This window comes from Neophocaena asiaeorientalis, unplaced genomic scaffold (assembly GCF_003031525.2).
Source record: "Neophocaena asiaeorientalis asiaeorientalis breed wild unplaced genomic scaffold, Neophocaena_asiaeorientalis_V1.1 scaffold150, whole genome shotgun sequence".
In the NCBI taxonomy this organism is placed as follows: Eukaryota; Metazoa; Chordata; class Mammalia; order Artiodactyla; family Phocoenidae; genus Neophocaena; species Neophocaena asiaeorientalis.
Window position 1 is genome coordinate 19,407,704 of NW_020176571.1, and position 17,351 is coordinate 19,425,054.

Below are 17,351 nucleotides of genomic sequence, written 5' to 3' on the forward strand. Positions count from 1 at the left end.
CACAGGGAACTATATTCAATATCTTGTAATAATCTATAATGGAAGAGAATCTGTATAACTGAATCACTCTGCTGTACACCTGAAACTAACACACCATTGTAAATCAACTATACTTAAATATAAAAAAGCAGTTGTTTAAAGATAGCTGTTTAAAGGCATCTTGATCCCGCCAAAGTCGGTTTGGGAATAAATAGCTATTGCTACATTGTTGTTAGGACAATGCTAACTTTGAAAAACATGTCTACTTTTGCCGGTACTTTAGCCACTTCCTCTGTCTCATTGGAGGAAAGTCAACAATGGCCTCTGTCAAGAAAGCAACTGAGAAGCGGCATAACCCGGTGCAAAGCATCTGTAGAAAAATCCAAGCCATCCAAAAGAGAGAAAAGAGTATAAGTCCCATCCAACAGATTATCAGATACCAATCTAGCAGGTTTGACAGTCCACAGACTAACCCCAAGAAGGACTTTGAAGAGGTACTGAAGAAAATGATGACTGCTGCCATTCCTCTGCCCGACCCTCGCTCCTCAAGCCCTGAGAAAGTTGGTGCCTTTACTTCACATCCTCAACGAGCGTCTCCAAGAACCCCATCCATCTCTCATCTCAGCTCTCCTGAGTATGCCACATATTCTCTTATCCTCACAAGCTTGGAAAACATCTCAAGGCCTAGATCACAGAGCTCCCAGAATTACACATCTTTGATACCGCAGATCAGAAAAAGGGAACTCTTCTCTAACAAGGATTTGAAAAACTGTTGTAGTGAAAATGATTTTAGTGCCTTAACCCTCGACTTTGATTCCACCTCTAATCAGAGCTCCGAAGTTTTTACTCCTCAGGATTCAGTGGTGAAAAAATTATCTCTGAATGAAGAGGGTAAATATTCATCTTTTAATATTTGTTCTTCTGATAAAGCCTTGAGCATATCACTATGAGAATACCTGAACTAAAATGAAATACCAGTGTACATTATCGAAACTTGGAGGGAAGCATCCATCTTTCCCTTAAAATTGTATTTTACTCTCTTAAAAAACTCTTAGATGTGAAATATAAGTATTTTCTATGCTTTCAATTATAAACCTGATAGAAATTCTAGATTGTATTTACAATCATAATCATTGGCATTTCTCTGCTGACCTGAAAACAAACTTTCTCTTGGGCAAATTAGAATGGCATGATGGGAAGACATAGATACAGGGGAGCTAAAGTTCCAACATGCCTTGCTGAAAACTACCATTTTAGCATTTTTTGTGTTTGTGAGAGTAAACATGTAAGAAAATGTAGAGCCAATAAAGTAGACCAGGGGAGAATGTAAATTTTGGAGGCCAATTTCAATGAAATTTTGGAATTCTATTTAGAGGATTGCTTACAGAGTCCCATATGTGATAGGCCCTGAAAAACAAAACAATGTAAAATGGCACATTTTCTGTAGAGCTAATCTTTACGTTCCCTCTATTTTTCCTTAAAATATTTCTATTTGTGCTACACTATTTGCTTTTTCACAGAGTGCTTCTAACGTTACAGGGCAGTAAAGCTCATTTCCCTCTTCATCATCTCTCCTTTTATTCTACCTTTATAAAACTTATAAGGAAAGGAAAATGAATAATCAGAGACCCTTCAAGACCACTTTTTCTGCTTGATCTATTCAAGTTAAGTAACCAGTATTGTGGACTGCTCTTTATTTAAATATGTTTTCTTGTTAAAATTAAAACAAAAAAATGAGCAATTAAGCATATTAGCACAGAAAAGCATCTGGATATGCAAACTTTTTCTTCTCCTAGGGTGGAAACAAGGAACTGATGATGGCAAGGAAGATGTAACCTATAGCAATAACAGGACCTGTGAAGAGGAGTTGCTTACAAGTATTTTTAATGCATGTGACACCAAATGCAGAGGTCAGTCGAAAATTATCTGCTCAAATGTTCGGTGGTACTCATCGTGTCATTGTAACTTTCTATTGCAAGAGAAAGGGAAATGGCTTATGTGTGGTGCTCTGTGCATCTGTGTCTACACACGTGGTGGGTACAACCTAATTTGGGAGGAAGGGTGGCCGTCTAGATGTTGGTTAATTTCTTTGTACCTGTTTTACATATTTTACCAGTGTCTTGAATGATTTTATTGAGCTTATCAACTGATTTACCAGCTGCAATCATTGACTGGAACTACTTACCTCTCATAGTTGTTTCCTCACAAGAAATATATACTTCATACATATAAAACTGCTACACAAATTTAGCTCAAATTTTTGAGTTAATTTTAGATTTTCAGTTCTGTTTTTCTTAGAGATGTGTTCTTTTTAAAATTTCCGCAAGTAATTTTTAGCATGTAAATGGCTTGTGATCACTGTAATAAAATTAATAATAGATAGAAAAGAAGGGAAAAAACTCATCAGTAATTCTGTTTCCCTGAGTAAGCATTGTTAATGGTTTGTTGTATAACCTTCCACAAATTCCTTGGTCAATATGGTTTTGTTTTATTTGGATTAAAACTTCTTTATTATAGAACATTACAAACATATACAGGAGTAAAGAGGTATAACCCTTATAATGTAAATAGTGTCGTAGATAATGATGTCTCATTTCTAGCCCCACCCACTTTCCTCTCCTCCACTCTGGATTAGTTTGAGACAAATCCATGACATCATATTATTTCACCTGTAAATATTTCAGTACGTTCAAAAGATAAAGACTGACTTCAGACACAACTATACAATGTCATTTTTATGACTAAAAAGGTGACATACTTTCTTATTATCAAATATCTTATCAGGGGCTTCCCTGGTGGTGCAGTGGTTGAGAGTCCGCCTGCCGATGCAGGGGACACGAGTTCGTGCCCCGGTCCGGGAAGATCCCACATGCCGCAGAGCGGCTGGGCCCGTGAGCCATGGCCCTGAGCCTGCGCGTCTGGAGCCTGTGCCCCGCAACGGGAGAGGCCACAACAGTGAGAGGCCCACGTACCGCAAAAAAAAAAAAAAAAAAAAAAATCTTATCAGCATTTGTTTTCTCATTTGTGTGAGAAATTTATTTTTTCTTAAACAGTTTAATTGTTCCAATCAATATCCAAGAAAAGTTTGTTCATTGTTATTGGTCGTCTAGCTTCTCTCTATTTCCCTTCCTATTCTCTCTTTTTTGTATTTTAAGGTATTTGTTAATGAAACTGATTCTTTTATCTCATAGTTTCCCCCAGTCTGAATTTTGGTGATTGTGTGGTCTTAGAAACACAACCTGTTTCTTTGTCCCCTACATTTAGAGGTTTGATCAGATAAAAGTTTTGTATCTCCTTTTGGCAAGATTCCGCATAGACGGTGTATATATTTTTATCAGAAGACAGAACTATTTGAGGATGAAGGCCTAGATTTATTCTTTCATTAGGTGTTGTGAAAGGTGATAGTCTATTATTCCTTCCTATTTTATCAGCTGGAATATCTATAAAAAGAAACTCTACCCTGCCTAGCAACTATTTGGCTGTGGCTGAGTCTTGTTTCCCAAAGGAAAGGCAGGATAAAAGCTTGATTGTGCTTCTGATTGAGAGTGAATTGCAGATATTGTGCCTTTTTACCCCTAAGTACATCAGTGTGTATTTCCTACAAAGGACATTTGCTTGCATGACCACAGAATGATTGTCAAAATTAGGATATTTAACCTTGATACAATATTATTATCTAATTTAAAAGTCTATATTCAAATTCTGTCAATTTTTCCCAATAATATTCTTTATAGATTTTTTTGTTTCCATGTCCAGGATCAAATTCAGTTGTCACATCTCTTTAGTCTCCTTAAATCTGGAGGAGTTGCTCGATTCCTTGTCTTTTATGACCTTGAAATTTTTGAAGAGTATATGCCAGTAACTTTGTAGAACATCTCATATTTCCTCTTTTTTTTTTGTTTTTTGGGTTTTTTTTGCAGTACGCGGGTCTCTCACTGCTGCCGCCTCTCCCGTTGCGGAGCACAGGCTCCGGACGCGCAGGCTCAGCGGCCATGGCTCACGGGCCCAGCCGCTCCGCGGCATGTGGGATCTTCCCGGACCGGGGCGCGAACCTGTGTCCCCTGCATCGGCAGGCGGACTCCCAACCACTGCGCCACCAGGGAAGTCCATGATATTTCCTCTTGATTATTCAGGTTCTACATTTTTGCAGGCACACTACGGAAGTGATGTTATGTTCTTCTCCGTACAATATTTCAGGATTTTTAATTTTGATCACTTGATTAGTGTGGTGTCTGCCAAATATCCCTATTGTAAAGTTACTATTTTTCCTTTATAATGGCTATAAAAAAATCAATCAGTCGATCTAAGAAAGAAATGGAAAATTTTATTCGAGGCAAATTGAGGGTTATAACTCAGAAACAGCCTTTCCGAAAGCTCTGAGAACTGTTCTGCCTGTTAAAGATCAAAGCACATTTTGAGACAGAGGGCTGTACATTCAACGACATGTTACTGACAGTCTACACAATCCAGATCTAAGCATGCAAAGCGAGTAGTTCGTGGGTCATCGTGGCTCCTTACAAGATTCAGAAGGAAGGTTATGTCCTACGGATTTGTCTTACTGTTGCTCAGAGAATGTTGCTCTTTTTGGTTGAGCAGGTATTTCTGCTGATGGGGATGTTTGGGATGCATAATGTAGATACACAGTGCACAGTAGAGGGGAGAGAGGAGGCCAAAGAGCAGAGGAAATATTTTATGTTTAAATTTTCCTTGACTTGCCTTAGAATATGAATTTTTATTTCATCAGTAATTAATAAATATGGGAAGATACTTTGAATCTATGTAAACATTCTGTTCGTCATCAAACTTTCACTCACTAGTTTTAGCATCTGTGATATTATGATTTATTATAAGTAGTATATATTTGGTCTTTGTCCCATTTGTGGCACAGAGCTCCTAAAACCATTACAATTTCCTAAGTGATGAGAGCAATAAAGGTGCCTTTTTTATGTTAATGAAATGACTTTTGGACCCCACCTTAGGATGAGGGCTAGTTGCCAATGGAGCCAATCATGTGATTAGGTGGTTGGAACTTTCGGTCCCACTCCCCAGACCTCCAGGGAGGGGAGAGGGGATGGAGATTGAGTTTCATCACCAATGGCCAATGATCTAATCAATCATGCTATGTAACGAAGCCACCATAAAAACCCAAAAGGAGAGGTTTGGAAAGCTTCCACTTGGAGATTTGGAAAGTGTGGCATGCTGGGCAGAGCACGGAAGCTCCATGCCCTTTCCCCATACCTTGCCCTGTACATCTCTTCCATCTGGCTGTTCCTGAGTTATATCCTTGTATAATAAACTGGTGATATAGTTAAGTAAAAATTTTCTTTGAGTTCTGTGAGTTGCTCTAGCAAATTAATGGAACACAAAGAGGAGTCATGGGAACCTCCAATCTATAGCTGGTCCATCAGAAGCACAGGTGATAACCCGGCCTTGAATTGGTGTCTACAGGGGGTGGGGTCAGTTTTGTAAGACTGAGCCATTAACCCATGGCTCTGACACTATCACCACATAGGTAGTGTCAGAATTGGGTTGAACTGTAGAACACCCAGTGTCTCGAGAATTGCTTGGATGTGTGTATGTTGTGGGGTGGGGTAGGAGGGAGGGGGAAGAACCCTACACATTGGAATTCGTGATCAGAAACATAGCATCTACTGATATTTCTTGCCTAAATCAATTCTTACCATGGTGTTGCCAAATAGAAAAATTTCAATTTCCAATATTCTTTCTATATTTTTTACTTGTCAGTCTATCATCAGGGTTTTACCATTTCTCTAATTAAATGAATTAATATCACTATGAATTTCTGGATTCTTCTTAATTCAATATATATAATCTGTTACTATCATTATTTATTTTTTTATTTTTTTTTTGCGGTACGCAGGCCTCTCACTGTTGTGGCCTCTCCCGTTGTGGAGCACAGGCTCCAGACGCGCAGGCTCAGCGGCCATGGCTCACGGGGCCCAGCCGCTCCGCAGCATATGGAATCTTCTCGGACTGGGGCACGAACCCATGTCCCCTGCATTGGCAGGCGGACTGTCAACCACTGCGCCACCAGGGAAGCCCTATCATTATTTATTTTGATGCTCAAATTGTCCCAGAGTTGGCCGGCAAGATATCCTTTAAGCTGGCTCCTATGTCTGTCTGCATTGTCCCCATCTTTCTTTGAGCATCTCATTACTTCCTGGAGCAACCAGGTGTCCCAGGTACTAATAATTTTGAGACATCCCCATCCTTTTTAGTAGCTTCCTTGTTTTCCCTAGTATTATAAAAGTTTTTAGGCTTATCTCATATATTTCCTGTCCCAACCTTGGAATCAGTTATTTCTTCAAGGATCCATGGTTCCTTTTAATGGGAAATAATATATAGAGACCACAGTCTGGGGGCAGGGGAAATTATAAAAGTATTATAAAAGTATTCCCTAGTATTATAAAAGTATTATAATCCCTAGATTATAAAAAATCTCATATATTTCCTGTCCCAACCTTGGAATCAGTTATTTCTTCAAGGATCCATGGTTCCTTTTAATGGGAAATAATATATAGAGACCACAGTCTGGGGGCAGGGGATGGTGGTTGTTTCTAGGCATTTTCAGTGGGCAGACCTAAGAAGTACTTGAAAATTTTGAAGATATATTGCATTATGAGTTCATAGTCTTCCTTCTAAAGCAAATTCAGGACTACAGGGTTTTTACTCATCTCATGTTCTGTATGCCCTTTTTCAACCACAGAAAATCTTGGTTCTCAGCGACACCAGTGTAAATGTTCCTTTGCTTTCTTCTACAATACATACACAATGGTTTCGGATGAGCAGTACCCAAACTACTTATGTCGTCTCCTGTCGCTGAATTACGACAAACTTGGTGGCTTGAAGCCACACACATTCACTACCTCACAATTTCTGTGCATCGGGAATTCACACATGGTTTACATGGGTCCTCTGGTAAGGAACTCACTCACAAGGCTGCAATCAAGATGTTGGCCAGGGCAGCTGTCTCATCTGTGGCTCGACTGGGGAATGACCTGCTCTAGGTGGCAGAATTTAGTTTCTTGCAGTTGTAGTACTGAGGGCTTCAGAGTCTTGTTGCTGTCAGCTGGACAGTTTCTTACTAGTTGGACCTCTAAACATAGGTAGTCCATAATATGGCAGTTTGCCTCTTCAAAGCCAGCAAGGGAATGACTCCAGCAAGATAGGCACTGTGATCTTATGTAACTTAATCATGCAATTAGATACACGTAATCCTGTCTCCTTTGCCATATTCCACTGTTTAGAAGCAAGTCCCAGGTCAAGCCCACAATCAAGGGAGGGGACTACACAGGGGTAGGTCATGCCCACAATCAAGGGAGAGGACTACACAGGGGTGTGAACATTAGGAGGCAGGGATCATAAAGGGGCACGCTGAAGTCTGTCCACCTCACCACAATGGTTTAAGGCTCGTTTTTCGTCATTCTTTCTCCTTAAGCTATATACAACAAGTTCCCTAAGTATGTATGGGAATGTTCCCAGACTTGCTTTATAATCAGCTTTTGCTCACTCAATAATTTTGAGTACTTGTCTGGGTCAGCAAATTTGCTTTATATACTGTACTTTTGGGGGATGTAACATAATATATTTAAACAACATGTCTCAATTGGATTTTTTTTCTCTATTATAAACAGCACCATAATGATCCATAATGAACATTCTCGTAACAAAACATTTGCCTATACTCTTAATTATGTTGGTAGGATGAATGGGACTTACTTATTGCCCCAAAGCCTCTCTGTTTGGACAGAATTTAAGGAAATATTTCCCTGAAGAAAATAAGGAAGTTCCACTGAAGGGAGATGGGAGATGTGTTAGAAACAGAACCAATGGGTGTGTGTGTGTGTGTGTGCGTGTGTAATGTACATAAAGAGATTTATTGTAAAGAATTGACTCACATGATTATGGAAGCAGACAAGTTCTAAGATCCGCAGGGTGAGTGAGTAAGCCGAAATCCTGGAGAGCTGATGATGGTTTAGTCCCAGTCAGCGTCCAAACACCCGAGAACCAGGAGGGAACCCGTCCAAAGGTCGACAGGCTGAAAACTGAGAAGGAGCTGATGTCTTTGTTTGAGTCCAAAGTCAGGAAAAAAGACAAGTCCGGGTTCAAAGGCAGTCATGCAGGAAGAACTCTCTCTCACTTGGGGAAGGGTCTGCCTTTTTGTTCTAACCAGGACCACACACATTAGGGAGGGCAGTCTGTGTTAACTTAGTCTACCAGTTTAAATGTTCATCTCATTCAAAAACACCCCGACAGACGCAACCGGAATAATGTGGCCCCGTTAAGTTAACGTGTTGCAAAACCATCACAGGAGACCTTTCGAGTTTTGAGGTGTATATGTTACAGGTTCCAGAGTTTTAGTGGAGGAAAATGAGATATAGGTGTTTTTTTGACTCTCCAACTGTACTGCAAACAGGAATAAAAATCATCTCGCTAAATAATTATTAATAATTTTACTTCCATTTCTTCCTGTCACAGCCAAATGACACTTTCCATTAAATTAATACTCTCTTTAAAGTTGTTCAGTCTCCCCTCCTTCTAATTATATACTGGACTTATTCTATATATACAGCAGGGTCTCTGCTTACCTCCTGGGGGAAGAATCTTCACTTCTGCATCTACCCTATCAACCTTCTACTTCCTTTTCCTTCTCCCCTTCAAGCAGCTAGCCTAAGTCAGGACTTAGTTAAAAGACGTGTCTTATGCTTAAGGAAGATTGGTGTGTTAATAACTAACATAGTCTGTTTGACTTTAATTTCTGAACGTGATAGTAGGACTGACTGTGTCTGAGAATGACTTTTCTACCCCTCCCCCCAAATAAAAGTCAGACCACTTACTGGAGGCTGAAGTTTCATCTAGGGCAGAGGAAACCCTTCCTTCACCGAATGTTTTTTAAGAAGAGAATGGGAGACAAAAATCAAGTGGCATTTTGATCACTTCCCACAAGTGATTATTGAATACATATGTCGTTCTTATTTAGATCTCACAGCGACTCTGTGTCGTAGCATCATCTCACAGACAAGTACACTGAGGCTCAAAGAGGTTGAGTGATTGTCCCAGAGCCACGCAGCTGATACAGTGCAGAGCCAAGATCTGACCCTAGTCTGTTAGACTCCAACCCAAGGCCAGTGCTCTTTTGACTCTGTGATACCAACTCAGCAGTACTGCGAGGGCTATAAGGCACGTTTAGGTTCCCAAGGGACCTAAAAGAGTTAAGTGCCTCATTTTAAAAAAATAATCTTTCCCCACCTTTGAAAACTAACTTGGCTTTCTTCTTCCTAAGGCTCAGTCAGAGTTACCAAAGTAATAGATTACCTGAGACAAACAACTAGTCAAGGTTCTGAAGATGGTAGCCTTGAGGAGCTGTGGAACAGGCTCGATCCTGAAAAGAGAGACATGCATGTGAATCTGGAAACCTTCCAGGCCATCATGAGAGAATGGATAGCTCACTGCAGAAACAAATGGTAATCATCGTCCCAGCAGGACGTGTTTTCAGGTTCTGTTTTAACAATGGCTTACAATGAATGCTAATCACTGTTTTCTGCGCTGATGGAAATACTGTAATCTGGTGCTTTTCACATTTGAGCGTGTACTGGAATCACCTAAATGGTATTCTACCTGATTGTTGGGTATCTCCACCATGATTGAGTAGGTCTGGGGTTAAGCCTGATAATTTGCATTTCTAGCATGTTTCCAGGTGACACTGATACTGATGGGGGAGTTGGTGGGGGGTGATGGGCACACTTTGAGAACCTATTATGTTAATTATGATAACATTCATTTATTGTGATTAGGGGCAGCACATATTATTACGTTCTTCTGGCGTAAGAGTCAAGCAAATTATTGGTACTGACCACCAAGTCACCAAATGAATCTAAATTCAGCATGAACTCCCTTTTAAGGTCAGTGGGGAGATGTAGTCAGTGAGTGTAATTTAGAAGCCTAGAATATAGGGAGGCTAAAAGGAAAAGGAAAGGATGGTGAAGCTGAGAAAAGGAGAAGGAGCATGGTACCCATGAGATCAGGTGCCCTGGGCGGATACTGGAGAAGCATCATCTTCTTTCACGGGAAGCCTAACCCTCGGGCTTTTACTCAGCCACCCATCTCCAGCTACCAGCTGATATGTACTAGGGGTTTTCTTAAAGAACGCTTTAAGCCCAAACGGTGGCAAAACTTGCTAGATTTCATGCGGGGTTAGGATGTATATGTTGCAGGAAGGGGGACCCGTTCCGGGGCCTGAGAGTGCACCCTTGTCTAACACTCAGAAATGAATTGTCCAAGGAGACACATGTGCTGACAAAGCAAGAGACTTCATTGGGAAGCGGTGCCCAGGTGGAGAGCAGCAGGGTAAGGGAACCCAGGAGGACTGCTCTGCCACGTGGCTCGCAGTCTCGGGTTTTGCGGTAATGGGGTTAGTTTCCGTGTTGTCTCTGACCCATCATTCTGACTCAGGATCCTCCCTGGTGGCGTGCGCATCCCTCTGCCAAGATGGATTCCAGCGTGCGGGTTTCTGGGAGGTTGGCAGGACATAGAGTCTCTTCCTTCCTCTTTTTGGCGCCTCCCACATTCTCCTGGTTAGTTTTCTGCGGTAGCACTGTGTGGTGGTGTTGTTGTTTTGGCTGTGTTGGGTTTTTCGTTGCTGCACACGGGCTTTCTCTAGTTGCGGCGAGCAAGGGCTACTCTTCGTTGCGGTGCGTGGGCTTCTCGCTGAGGTGGCTTCTCTTGTTGTGGCGCATGGGCTCTAGGCGCACGGGCTTCAGTAGTTGTGTCTCATGGGCTCTAGAGCGCAGGCTCAGTAGCTGTGGTGCACGGGCTTAGTTGCGCTGCGGCACGTGGGATCTTCCCGGATCAGGGCTCGAACCTGTGTCCCCTGAATTGGCAGGGGGATTCTTAACCGCTGCGCCCCCAGGGAAGCCCAGTACTGTGTTCTTTATCGGGACCTCCTGTTGTGAGACAGTTCATGCAAGTGGTTATCATCATGCCTGGCCAAGGCAGGCGGTTTTGGTCAATGGTTTCCTGATATATAATGACTCAAAAAATGTGACTGAGGGGCTTCCCTGGTGGCGCAGTGGTTGGGGGTCCGCCTGAGTGACTGAGATGTTGTTTGTTATACACGAGTTAATTGTGAAGGCAAGATAAATATATATTAAAATATCTAATCTTACTAGTAATCAAAGAAATGCAAAGAAAGAGAACATATCATTTTTGCCCATCAGGTTAACAAAGATTTAGAAGAATGACTCTATCCCATGTCATCAGGGCAGGTGGAGAAACAGGCCCTCTCATACTTTGTTGGTAATGGTGTAAGTTGGCACAGTTTTTCACGGGCAATTTAGGAATGTGTATCAAACCCTTAAAAATATGTAATGTGGTCAAATAATGTAACTTCGGGAAAAATAACCAATCATATACTCTATATATGCAGAATGTTGTTTATGATAGTAATAAATATAACAAATATGGAAATACTTAAAAGCAGATATTTGGACAAATGACTTACAATACTTCCATACACTAGAATCCTAATTAGCCACTCAAAATTATAATTAGATAAATACTTGACAAGAGAAATATTCATATGTATTAATTTCAAACAATCGGCCATAGATCTGTATATGTAGTACGATCCCTTATTTGTCAAGAAATAAAAATATGCACAGAAAAGTTGGGAGGAATATACTCCAAAATGATTATCTCTGCATGATGACCTTAAGTTTGTGTCCTCTTTTCTTATGAATTTTCTATTCTTACTAAAATATTTAGGTTTGATTGTGTAATAAAAGTATCAATAATTCATTTATAAAGTGGAGTGAGGGCTAAAGAGAAAACTTATTTTTATAACAAATAGAAAGGAAAAGAAAAAACATGGGAGATATAAATACAAAATATCAGAACAGAAACTCAGAAATGGTGATGGGTGTAGATCTAGGAATAGTAAGAGTGATGTCTGAGTTACTCTGCTCAGTCATCTTCTGACAGACATCTCACACTGAAATGCAACGGGACGTACGTACAAATTGAGTGGCTTTTGGAGCTGCTCCAGAGAGGTAATCTAAGGGTTTGGCATTTAGAAAGATTAAGTGATAAAACTAAAATCATAGTATAAAGACTCTTGGAAAAGAAATGGTTGAAATTTTAATATGTTTATTTTGGGGGTTAGAGCTAGCATTGGTGTCCTGGATAGAGGCCTGTGAAGAGGGTTCCCCAAATTTCAGGTGTGAAATGTTCCAAGGTACAGTTAGTCTAGGTTCAACTTGGTTTTTCGTGAGAAAGAACACCATCAGTGTATCCCAAAGTATCAGTTGTTCGTGTCTTTTCCTTCCCAATTCTTTAAGGCCCAAGGTCTTGCTACCTCTACAAGTGTCCACTTATCCCTTTAAACTACATCAACTTCCTGACCCACTGAATCAAAGTATTAGTTGTTCGTGTCTTTTCCTTCCCAATTCTTTAAGGCCCAGGTCTTGCTACCTCTACAAGTGTCCACTTATCCCTTTAAACTACATCAACTTCCTGACCCACTGAAACCTCCCATCCCCTAAGCACAGCTGCTGTACATCGACACCTACCTACTTCTGTGCGCACATTCTCTTTTCATGTTAGATTAAAAGTTTATGGAAGGTGGAGGTACGCCTTATATTTCTTTTCTGTGACCGTATTTAAGCACAGTTTTGGGTTCCAAGTAGTTGCTGAATGAATAGATGGTTTTAAAATTCAGAAAGAAAGACCTGAATAAGAAAGTACAGAGCACAACTGAAAAATTAGCTAAGCTTTCATTTGACAAAGAATCCTAGCTCATTGGTTTTGTTTTTTGGTTACAGGGAAGGAGTGAATAATGGATCAAGCAGCAGAATGGGTAATTCTGCTTTGGAAGAGGACAGCAGAAGATCAGGTGGAGCAAGTATGAATGTGTGTCTTTGGGATTGTTCTGCCACTTTCTTGTGGTTTGGAGAAATGGATTTTTCATAAACCTCTCTTATATGTGTTTCAGTTAAGATGACCACAGATATAACAGAGTCTGTATCACGGAGCTTTGAGGCTTTGGGTGGAGACATGTTTAAAGGAGTCTTGTAAGCATTCTTACTTACAATGCTTTCTTAAGTGCCTCAAATTTTCTTATTTATTTCATAGATTTATGTATTTTATTTACAATAAAGTCACTTAGCTCTTCTTGTGTGTGTGTGTGGTAGGGCTAATATAATTTACTTTTAACTTTTACCTATTCTATCTCAATTGCATTAGAAGTAGTTTCACTAGGAACACAAATTATGGAAGATTAGTATGACATGACTTAACATTTCCTCACTCATGAAACACTTCTCCTTCTTTGACTTCATGTGTTTTCCATGGAAAACAAATTCCATTTGAAGTAGAATTATGACATTGACCTTAAGCTCTTTGGGGGATTACTTTTTTAATTTTTATTTTTTTTTGCGTTACGCGGGCCTCTCACTGCTGTGGCCTCTCCCGTTGCGGAGCACAGGCTCTGGACACGCAGGCTCAGCGGCCATGGCTGACGGGCCCAGCCGCTCCACGGCATGCGGGATCTTCCCGGACCGGGGCACGAACCCGCGTCCCCTGCACTGGCAGGCGGATTCTCAACCACTGCGCCACCAGGGAAGCCCTGGGGGATTACTTTTAAAGCACTTCTTTAATAGATACTTTTAGATATGAATGAGAAAAGCTGTTTTCTGCTAAATGTGAGTTTAGATATTAAGGGGAGGTGACTCTATCCTTCCTTAATATTATTTTTTTGCCACACACCACATGGCATGTGGCATGTGGGATCTTAGTTCCCAGACCAGGGATCGAACCCACGCCCGCTGCACGGGATGCACAGAGTCTTAACCACTGGACCTGTCCTTGCTTATTTTATCTTTGCCACTTCAGGTTTATCCATGCAAAAATGGTGGAGTAGGACCCATGTAGCCAATCTGTGCTAAACTCTAAGAAAATATGGCAAAGAGGAAGAGAAGGCCTGGGACTCCATGAAACACACAGTCCTGACTCTCACAGGGTTTATGATCACATGTCAGGGGCCAGAGTGACACCCACAAACATTAACAAGCTGTAGAAAATGATAGGAAAGGTGAGTCCTAAATTGTGAGCTTCAGGCTACAATTATAAGACTCTAGGAATTGTTTCCTAGTTAAAGGCCTATTCAAACCTGCCAAGATTCCTGACTGAAAGAGCGCAGTGTCAGTTTATTTCAGGACTTTCCATAACCCAGGCAGAAATAGGAACTCTTCAGTGTAGACAGCGGCAGGTGTTGGGAGCAAAGTGGAAAGGAGGAAATAAAAGCTGTAGAAGTCGACTTCACTAGTGGCAGGTGCTAAATATCTGGGAATTTTGGGAAAATCTTTGATGCTATTGTAATAAGTACTTGAATAAACACTGTGTAAATAAACTACACTTATGAGGATGAATGAAGACAAAGTAGAAAATCTCACAGGAATATTTAAGCCTGTTTTGGGCTTAACCATTCGCCTTACTTTGATAGGAGGGGATTAGAGATGTTGAAGATTATTCTCATTCATTCTTTCACCTGCAGAGAGGTGCCTGATTTGATTACCTGTGTAGCAGACCTGCATTTCAACAAGCAGAAATTGGAGGAGGAAAATAATAAGCTTAAATTGGCATTAGAAAGCTTGGAGGACGCTAACAGCCAGTTATCAGAGGACTGTACTGAATTGAACCTTCAGATAAAAAGGTAAGCCGTGATGGGGTTACTGTGTGCTTGGAGCTTTCAGTTCTTTTTCCTTTTTTTAAAAAATAAATCCGTTTCTTATTGAGATATAATTCACATAGCAGAAAATTCACCCTTTTAAGGTATACAATTAATTCAGTGGTTTTTAGTATGTTCACAAGGTTGTACGGCCATCACCATGATTTAATTCCAGAATATTTTCATCACTCTAAAAAAAAAATCCCATACTGATTAGCAGTCACTCTCCATTTCCCCCTCGTCTCAGCATCTGGCAACCACTAATCTACTTTCTATCTCTCTGGATTTGCCTGTTCTGGGCATTTTCCTATAAATGGAATCATACAGTATGTGACCTTTGTGTCTCGCTTCTTTCACTTAGCATCACATTTCCAAAGCTTATCCATGTTGTAGCATATATCACTGCTTCATTCCTTTTTATGGCTGAATAATATTCCATTGTATGGATATACCTCAGTTTGGACACTTGGTTTGTTTCCACTTTTTGACTCTTATGAACAGTACTGCTATGAACATTTGTGTGCAAGCTTTTATGTGGACATACGTTTTCAGTCCTCTTGGGTGTGTACCTAGGAGTGGAATTGCTGGGTAGTAACCTATACTTAGCATTGTGAGGAGCTGCCAAACTGTTTTCCAAAGCAGCAGCACTGTTTTACTTTCCCACCAGTAAGGTTTGTTCGTTCTTTTCTAGCGATGATGTTCCCTATGTCATTCAATCTCTGTGTAAGACCAGTATGCCTAAGGATCAAGCGTGAATCCATCCCAACAGCCTGTGGTTCGGTAGAACTCTTACTCTATGCAAAGTCCCATGCTAAGTATTATGAGAGATACATTGATGAGTCATGTTTAAAATGTACCCTCAGGGTACCCGTAGCCTAGAAGGATGATAAGAATTTCATGATCTTAGCTTAAGATAGAAGGGGATAACGGACCTTGGAGACATACCGGATAAAGTGTCAGATACTGGTAAAATAGGTTGCTGGGAGATGCTTGAGCATCAGGAAACAAGCAACATGGTTCTCACAAAGTATGTCTGTACAGACCTTGTAGGTCTAAAATTCTGAACAGAAAAGTTCTAAGTTAACTTGAAAAGACAGTAAAGCATTCTGACCATGAACTCTTACCCTCATAATTTTTGACCAGCCTCCAAACCAATCTATAAAATTAAAAAAAATATATGCTAACCTTTGGCTTCCCTGGTGGTGCAGTGGTTGAGAGTCTGCCTGCCGATGCAGGGGACAGGGGTTCGTGCCTCGGTCCGGGAGGATCCCTCATGCTGCGGAGCGGCTGGGTCCGTGAGCCATGGCCGCTGAGCCTGTGCGTCTGGAGCCTGTGCTCTGCAACGGGAGAGGCCACAGCAGTTGAGAGGAAGCTGACTCTGGTTAAGTTAAGCAGTGAAGACATGTCTTGAAGGGAATTGGGTAACTTGCAGGATGGACAGAAAGGCTAGAGAATCTGGATGGACAGCGAGAATGCCAGTGTCTACAGAATTAAGCCTCCTCTTTTCTACCCCCGCCCCCAATTCCCACCCCCACACACAATCCTTCAGGAAGAGCCTGTTTCCTGTCGGCACTTCCAGCCTATTTTTGATACTGGCTGTTGTCCCATCATGGTATAATTTGCCTTCTGTGTTAATGTGTCCTCGTTAATGGGAGGAACCGTGTCTTATTTATCCTGGTTGCCCCAGCGCTTAGTAGAATGTCTGCCATAGAAGAGCAGTCCCTTCCTTCCAGTTGCCTGCAAACCAGAAATCTCTGTCTCCTTTTACTTCCTCAGACTTCACTTCTACATCAAATAGCAAGTCCTGTTAATTTACCCACTTTATCTCTCGCAATAGATTTACTTCCTTCCGTTCCCATAGCTGCCACTTAGTTCAGGTCAGCATCACCTTTCACCTGGGTCACTGCAGCAGCCTCCTGGTTAGGTTCCCCGCCTTTTCCAAAGCTTGTGCCACCCCAGCAGGCAGGTTCCTCCTAACTGCCCGTCTGACCACATCATGCCCCTGCTTTAACCACTTCAATGCATTCCTTTCGCACTCAGGGTAAAATCCGAAGTCCTTCATCTGGTTTGCAAACCCCTTCACGATGGGGCCTCTGATGCCTTGTCTCTACCTCCCATTTTCCCCTCTATGCTCCAGCAATATCGGACTGCTTGCAGTCCCTCAATGAGCTTCTGTTCTGTCCCCTCTATCCCCCTCTGTCCCCCTCCCCTTCCTCCTCATTATCTGAGCTATCTTCCTTTTATAGTGTCTACAGAACTTGGGTTCACTCCAGCCTTGGTTCTTATTATACTGTAATAGCAGTTATGATTGTCTGTTTACCTTACTAGACTATAAATTCCAGGAGGGCAGAGTTCTTATGACTGGGTTCATCTTTATCTTATTCAATGCCTATTAGAATGAATGGCATGGAGTTGGAGCTCAATAAATATTGATTGAATGATCAATGTAATTTCTTAGTATGGAAAAAATTATACCTTCTTCAAGACCCTGCTCAGAAAACAGTCTGTAACCTTTTGGGAGTACAAATAGGTAATTCCATGATATAGATCACCATAATACATTTAATAGGTTTTCCCTTGTTGGACATTTCGTTTCTTTCCAATGCTTTGTTATTGTAAACAATGTTGC

At 41.1% G+C, this 17,351-nt stretch overlaps 1 protein-coding gene across 1 annotated transcript in view; it reads left to right on the plus strand.

Annotated features, from left to right (window-relative positions):
• The first annotated feature begins 296 nt into the window (after nucleotides 1–296).
• LOC112391938 (lymphoid-restricted membrane protein) overlaps nucleotides 297–17,351 on the plus strand; it is a 42,831-nt gene continuing 25,776 nt past the window's right edge. The window contains exons 1-6 of the mRNA XM_024733511.1: nucleotides 297–870; nucleotides 1,776–1,889; nucleotides 9,284–9,464; nucleotides 12,819–12,898; nucleotides 12,989–13,067; nucleotides 14,549–14,707. Coding sequence (XP_024589279.1) covers nucleotides 297–870; nucleotides 1,776–1,889; nucleotides 9,284–9,464; nucleotides 12,819–12,898; nucleotides 12,989–13,067; nucleotides 14,549–14,707 — 1,187 coding nt within the window. The remainder of the gene's footprint in view (nucleotides 871–1,775; nucleotides 1,890–9,283; nucleotides 9,465–12,818; nucleotides 12,899–12,988; nucleotides 13,068–14,548; nucleotides 14,708–17,351) is intronic.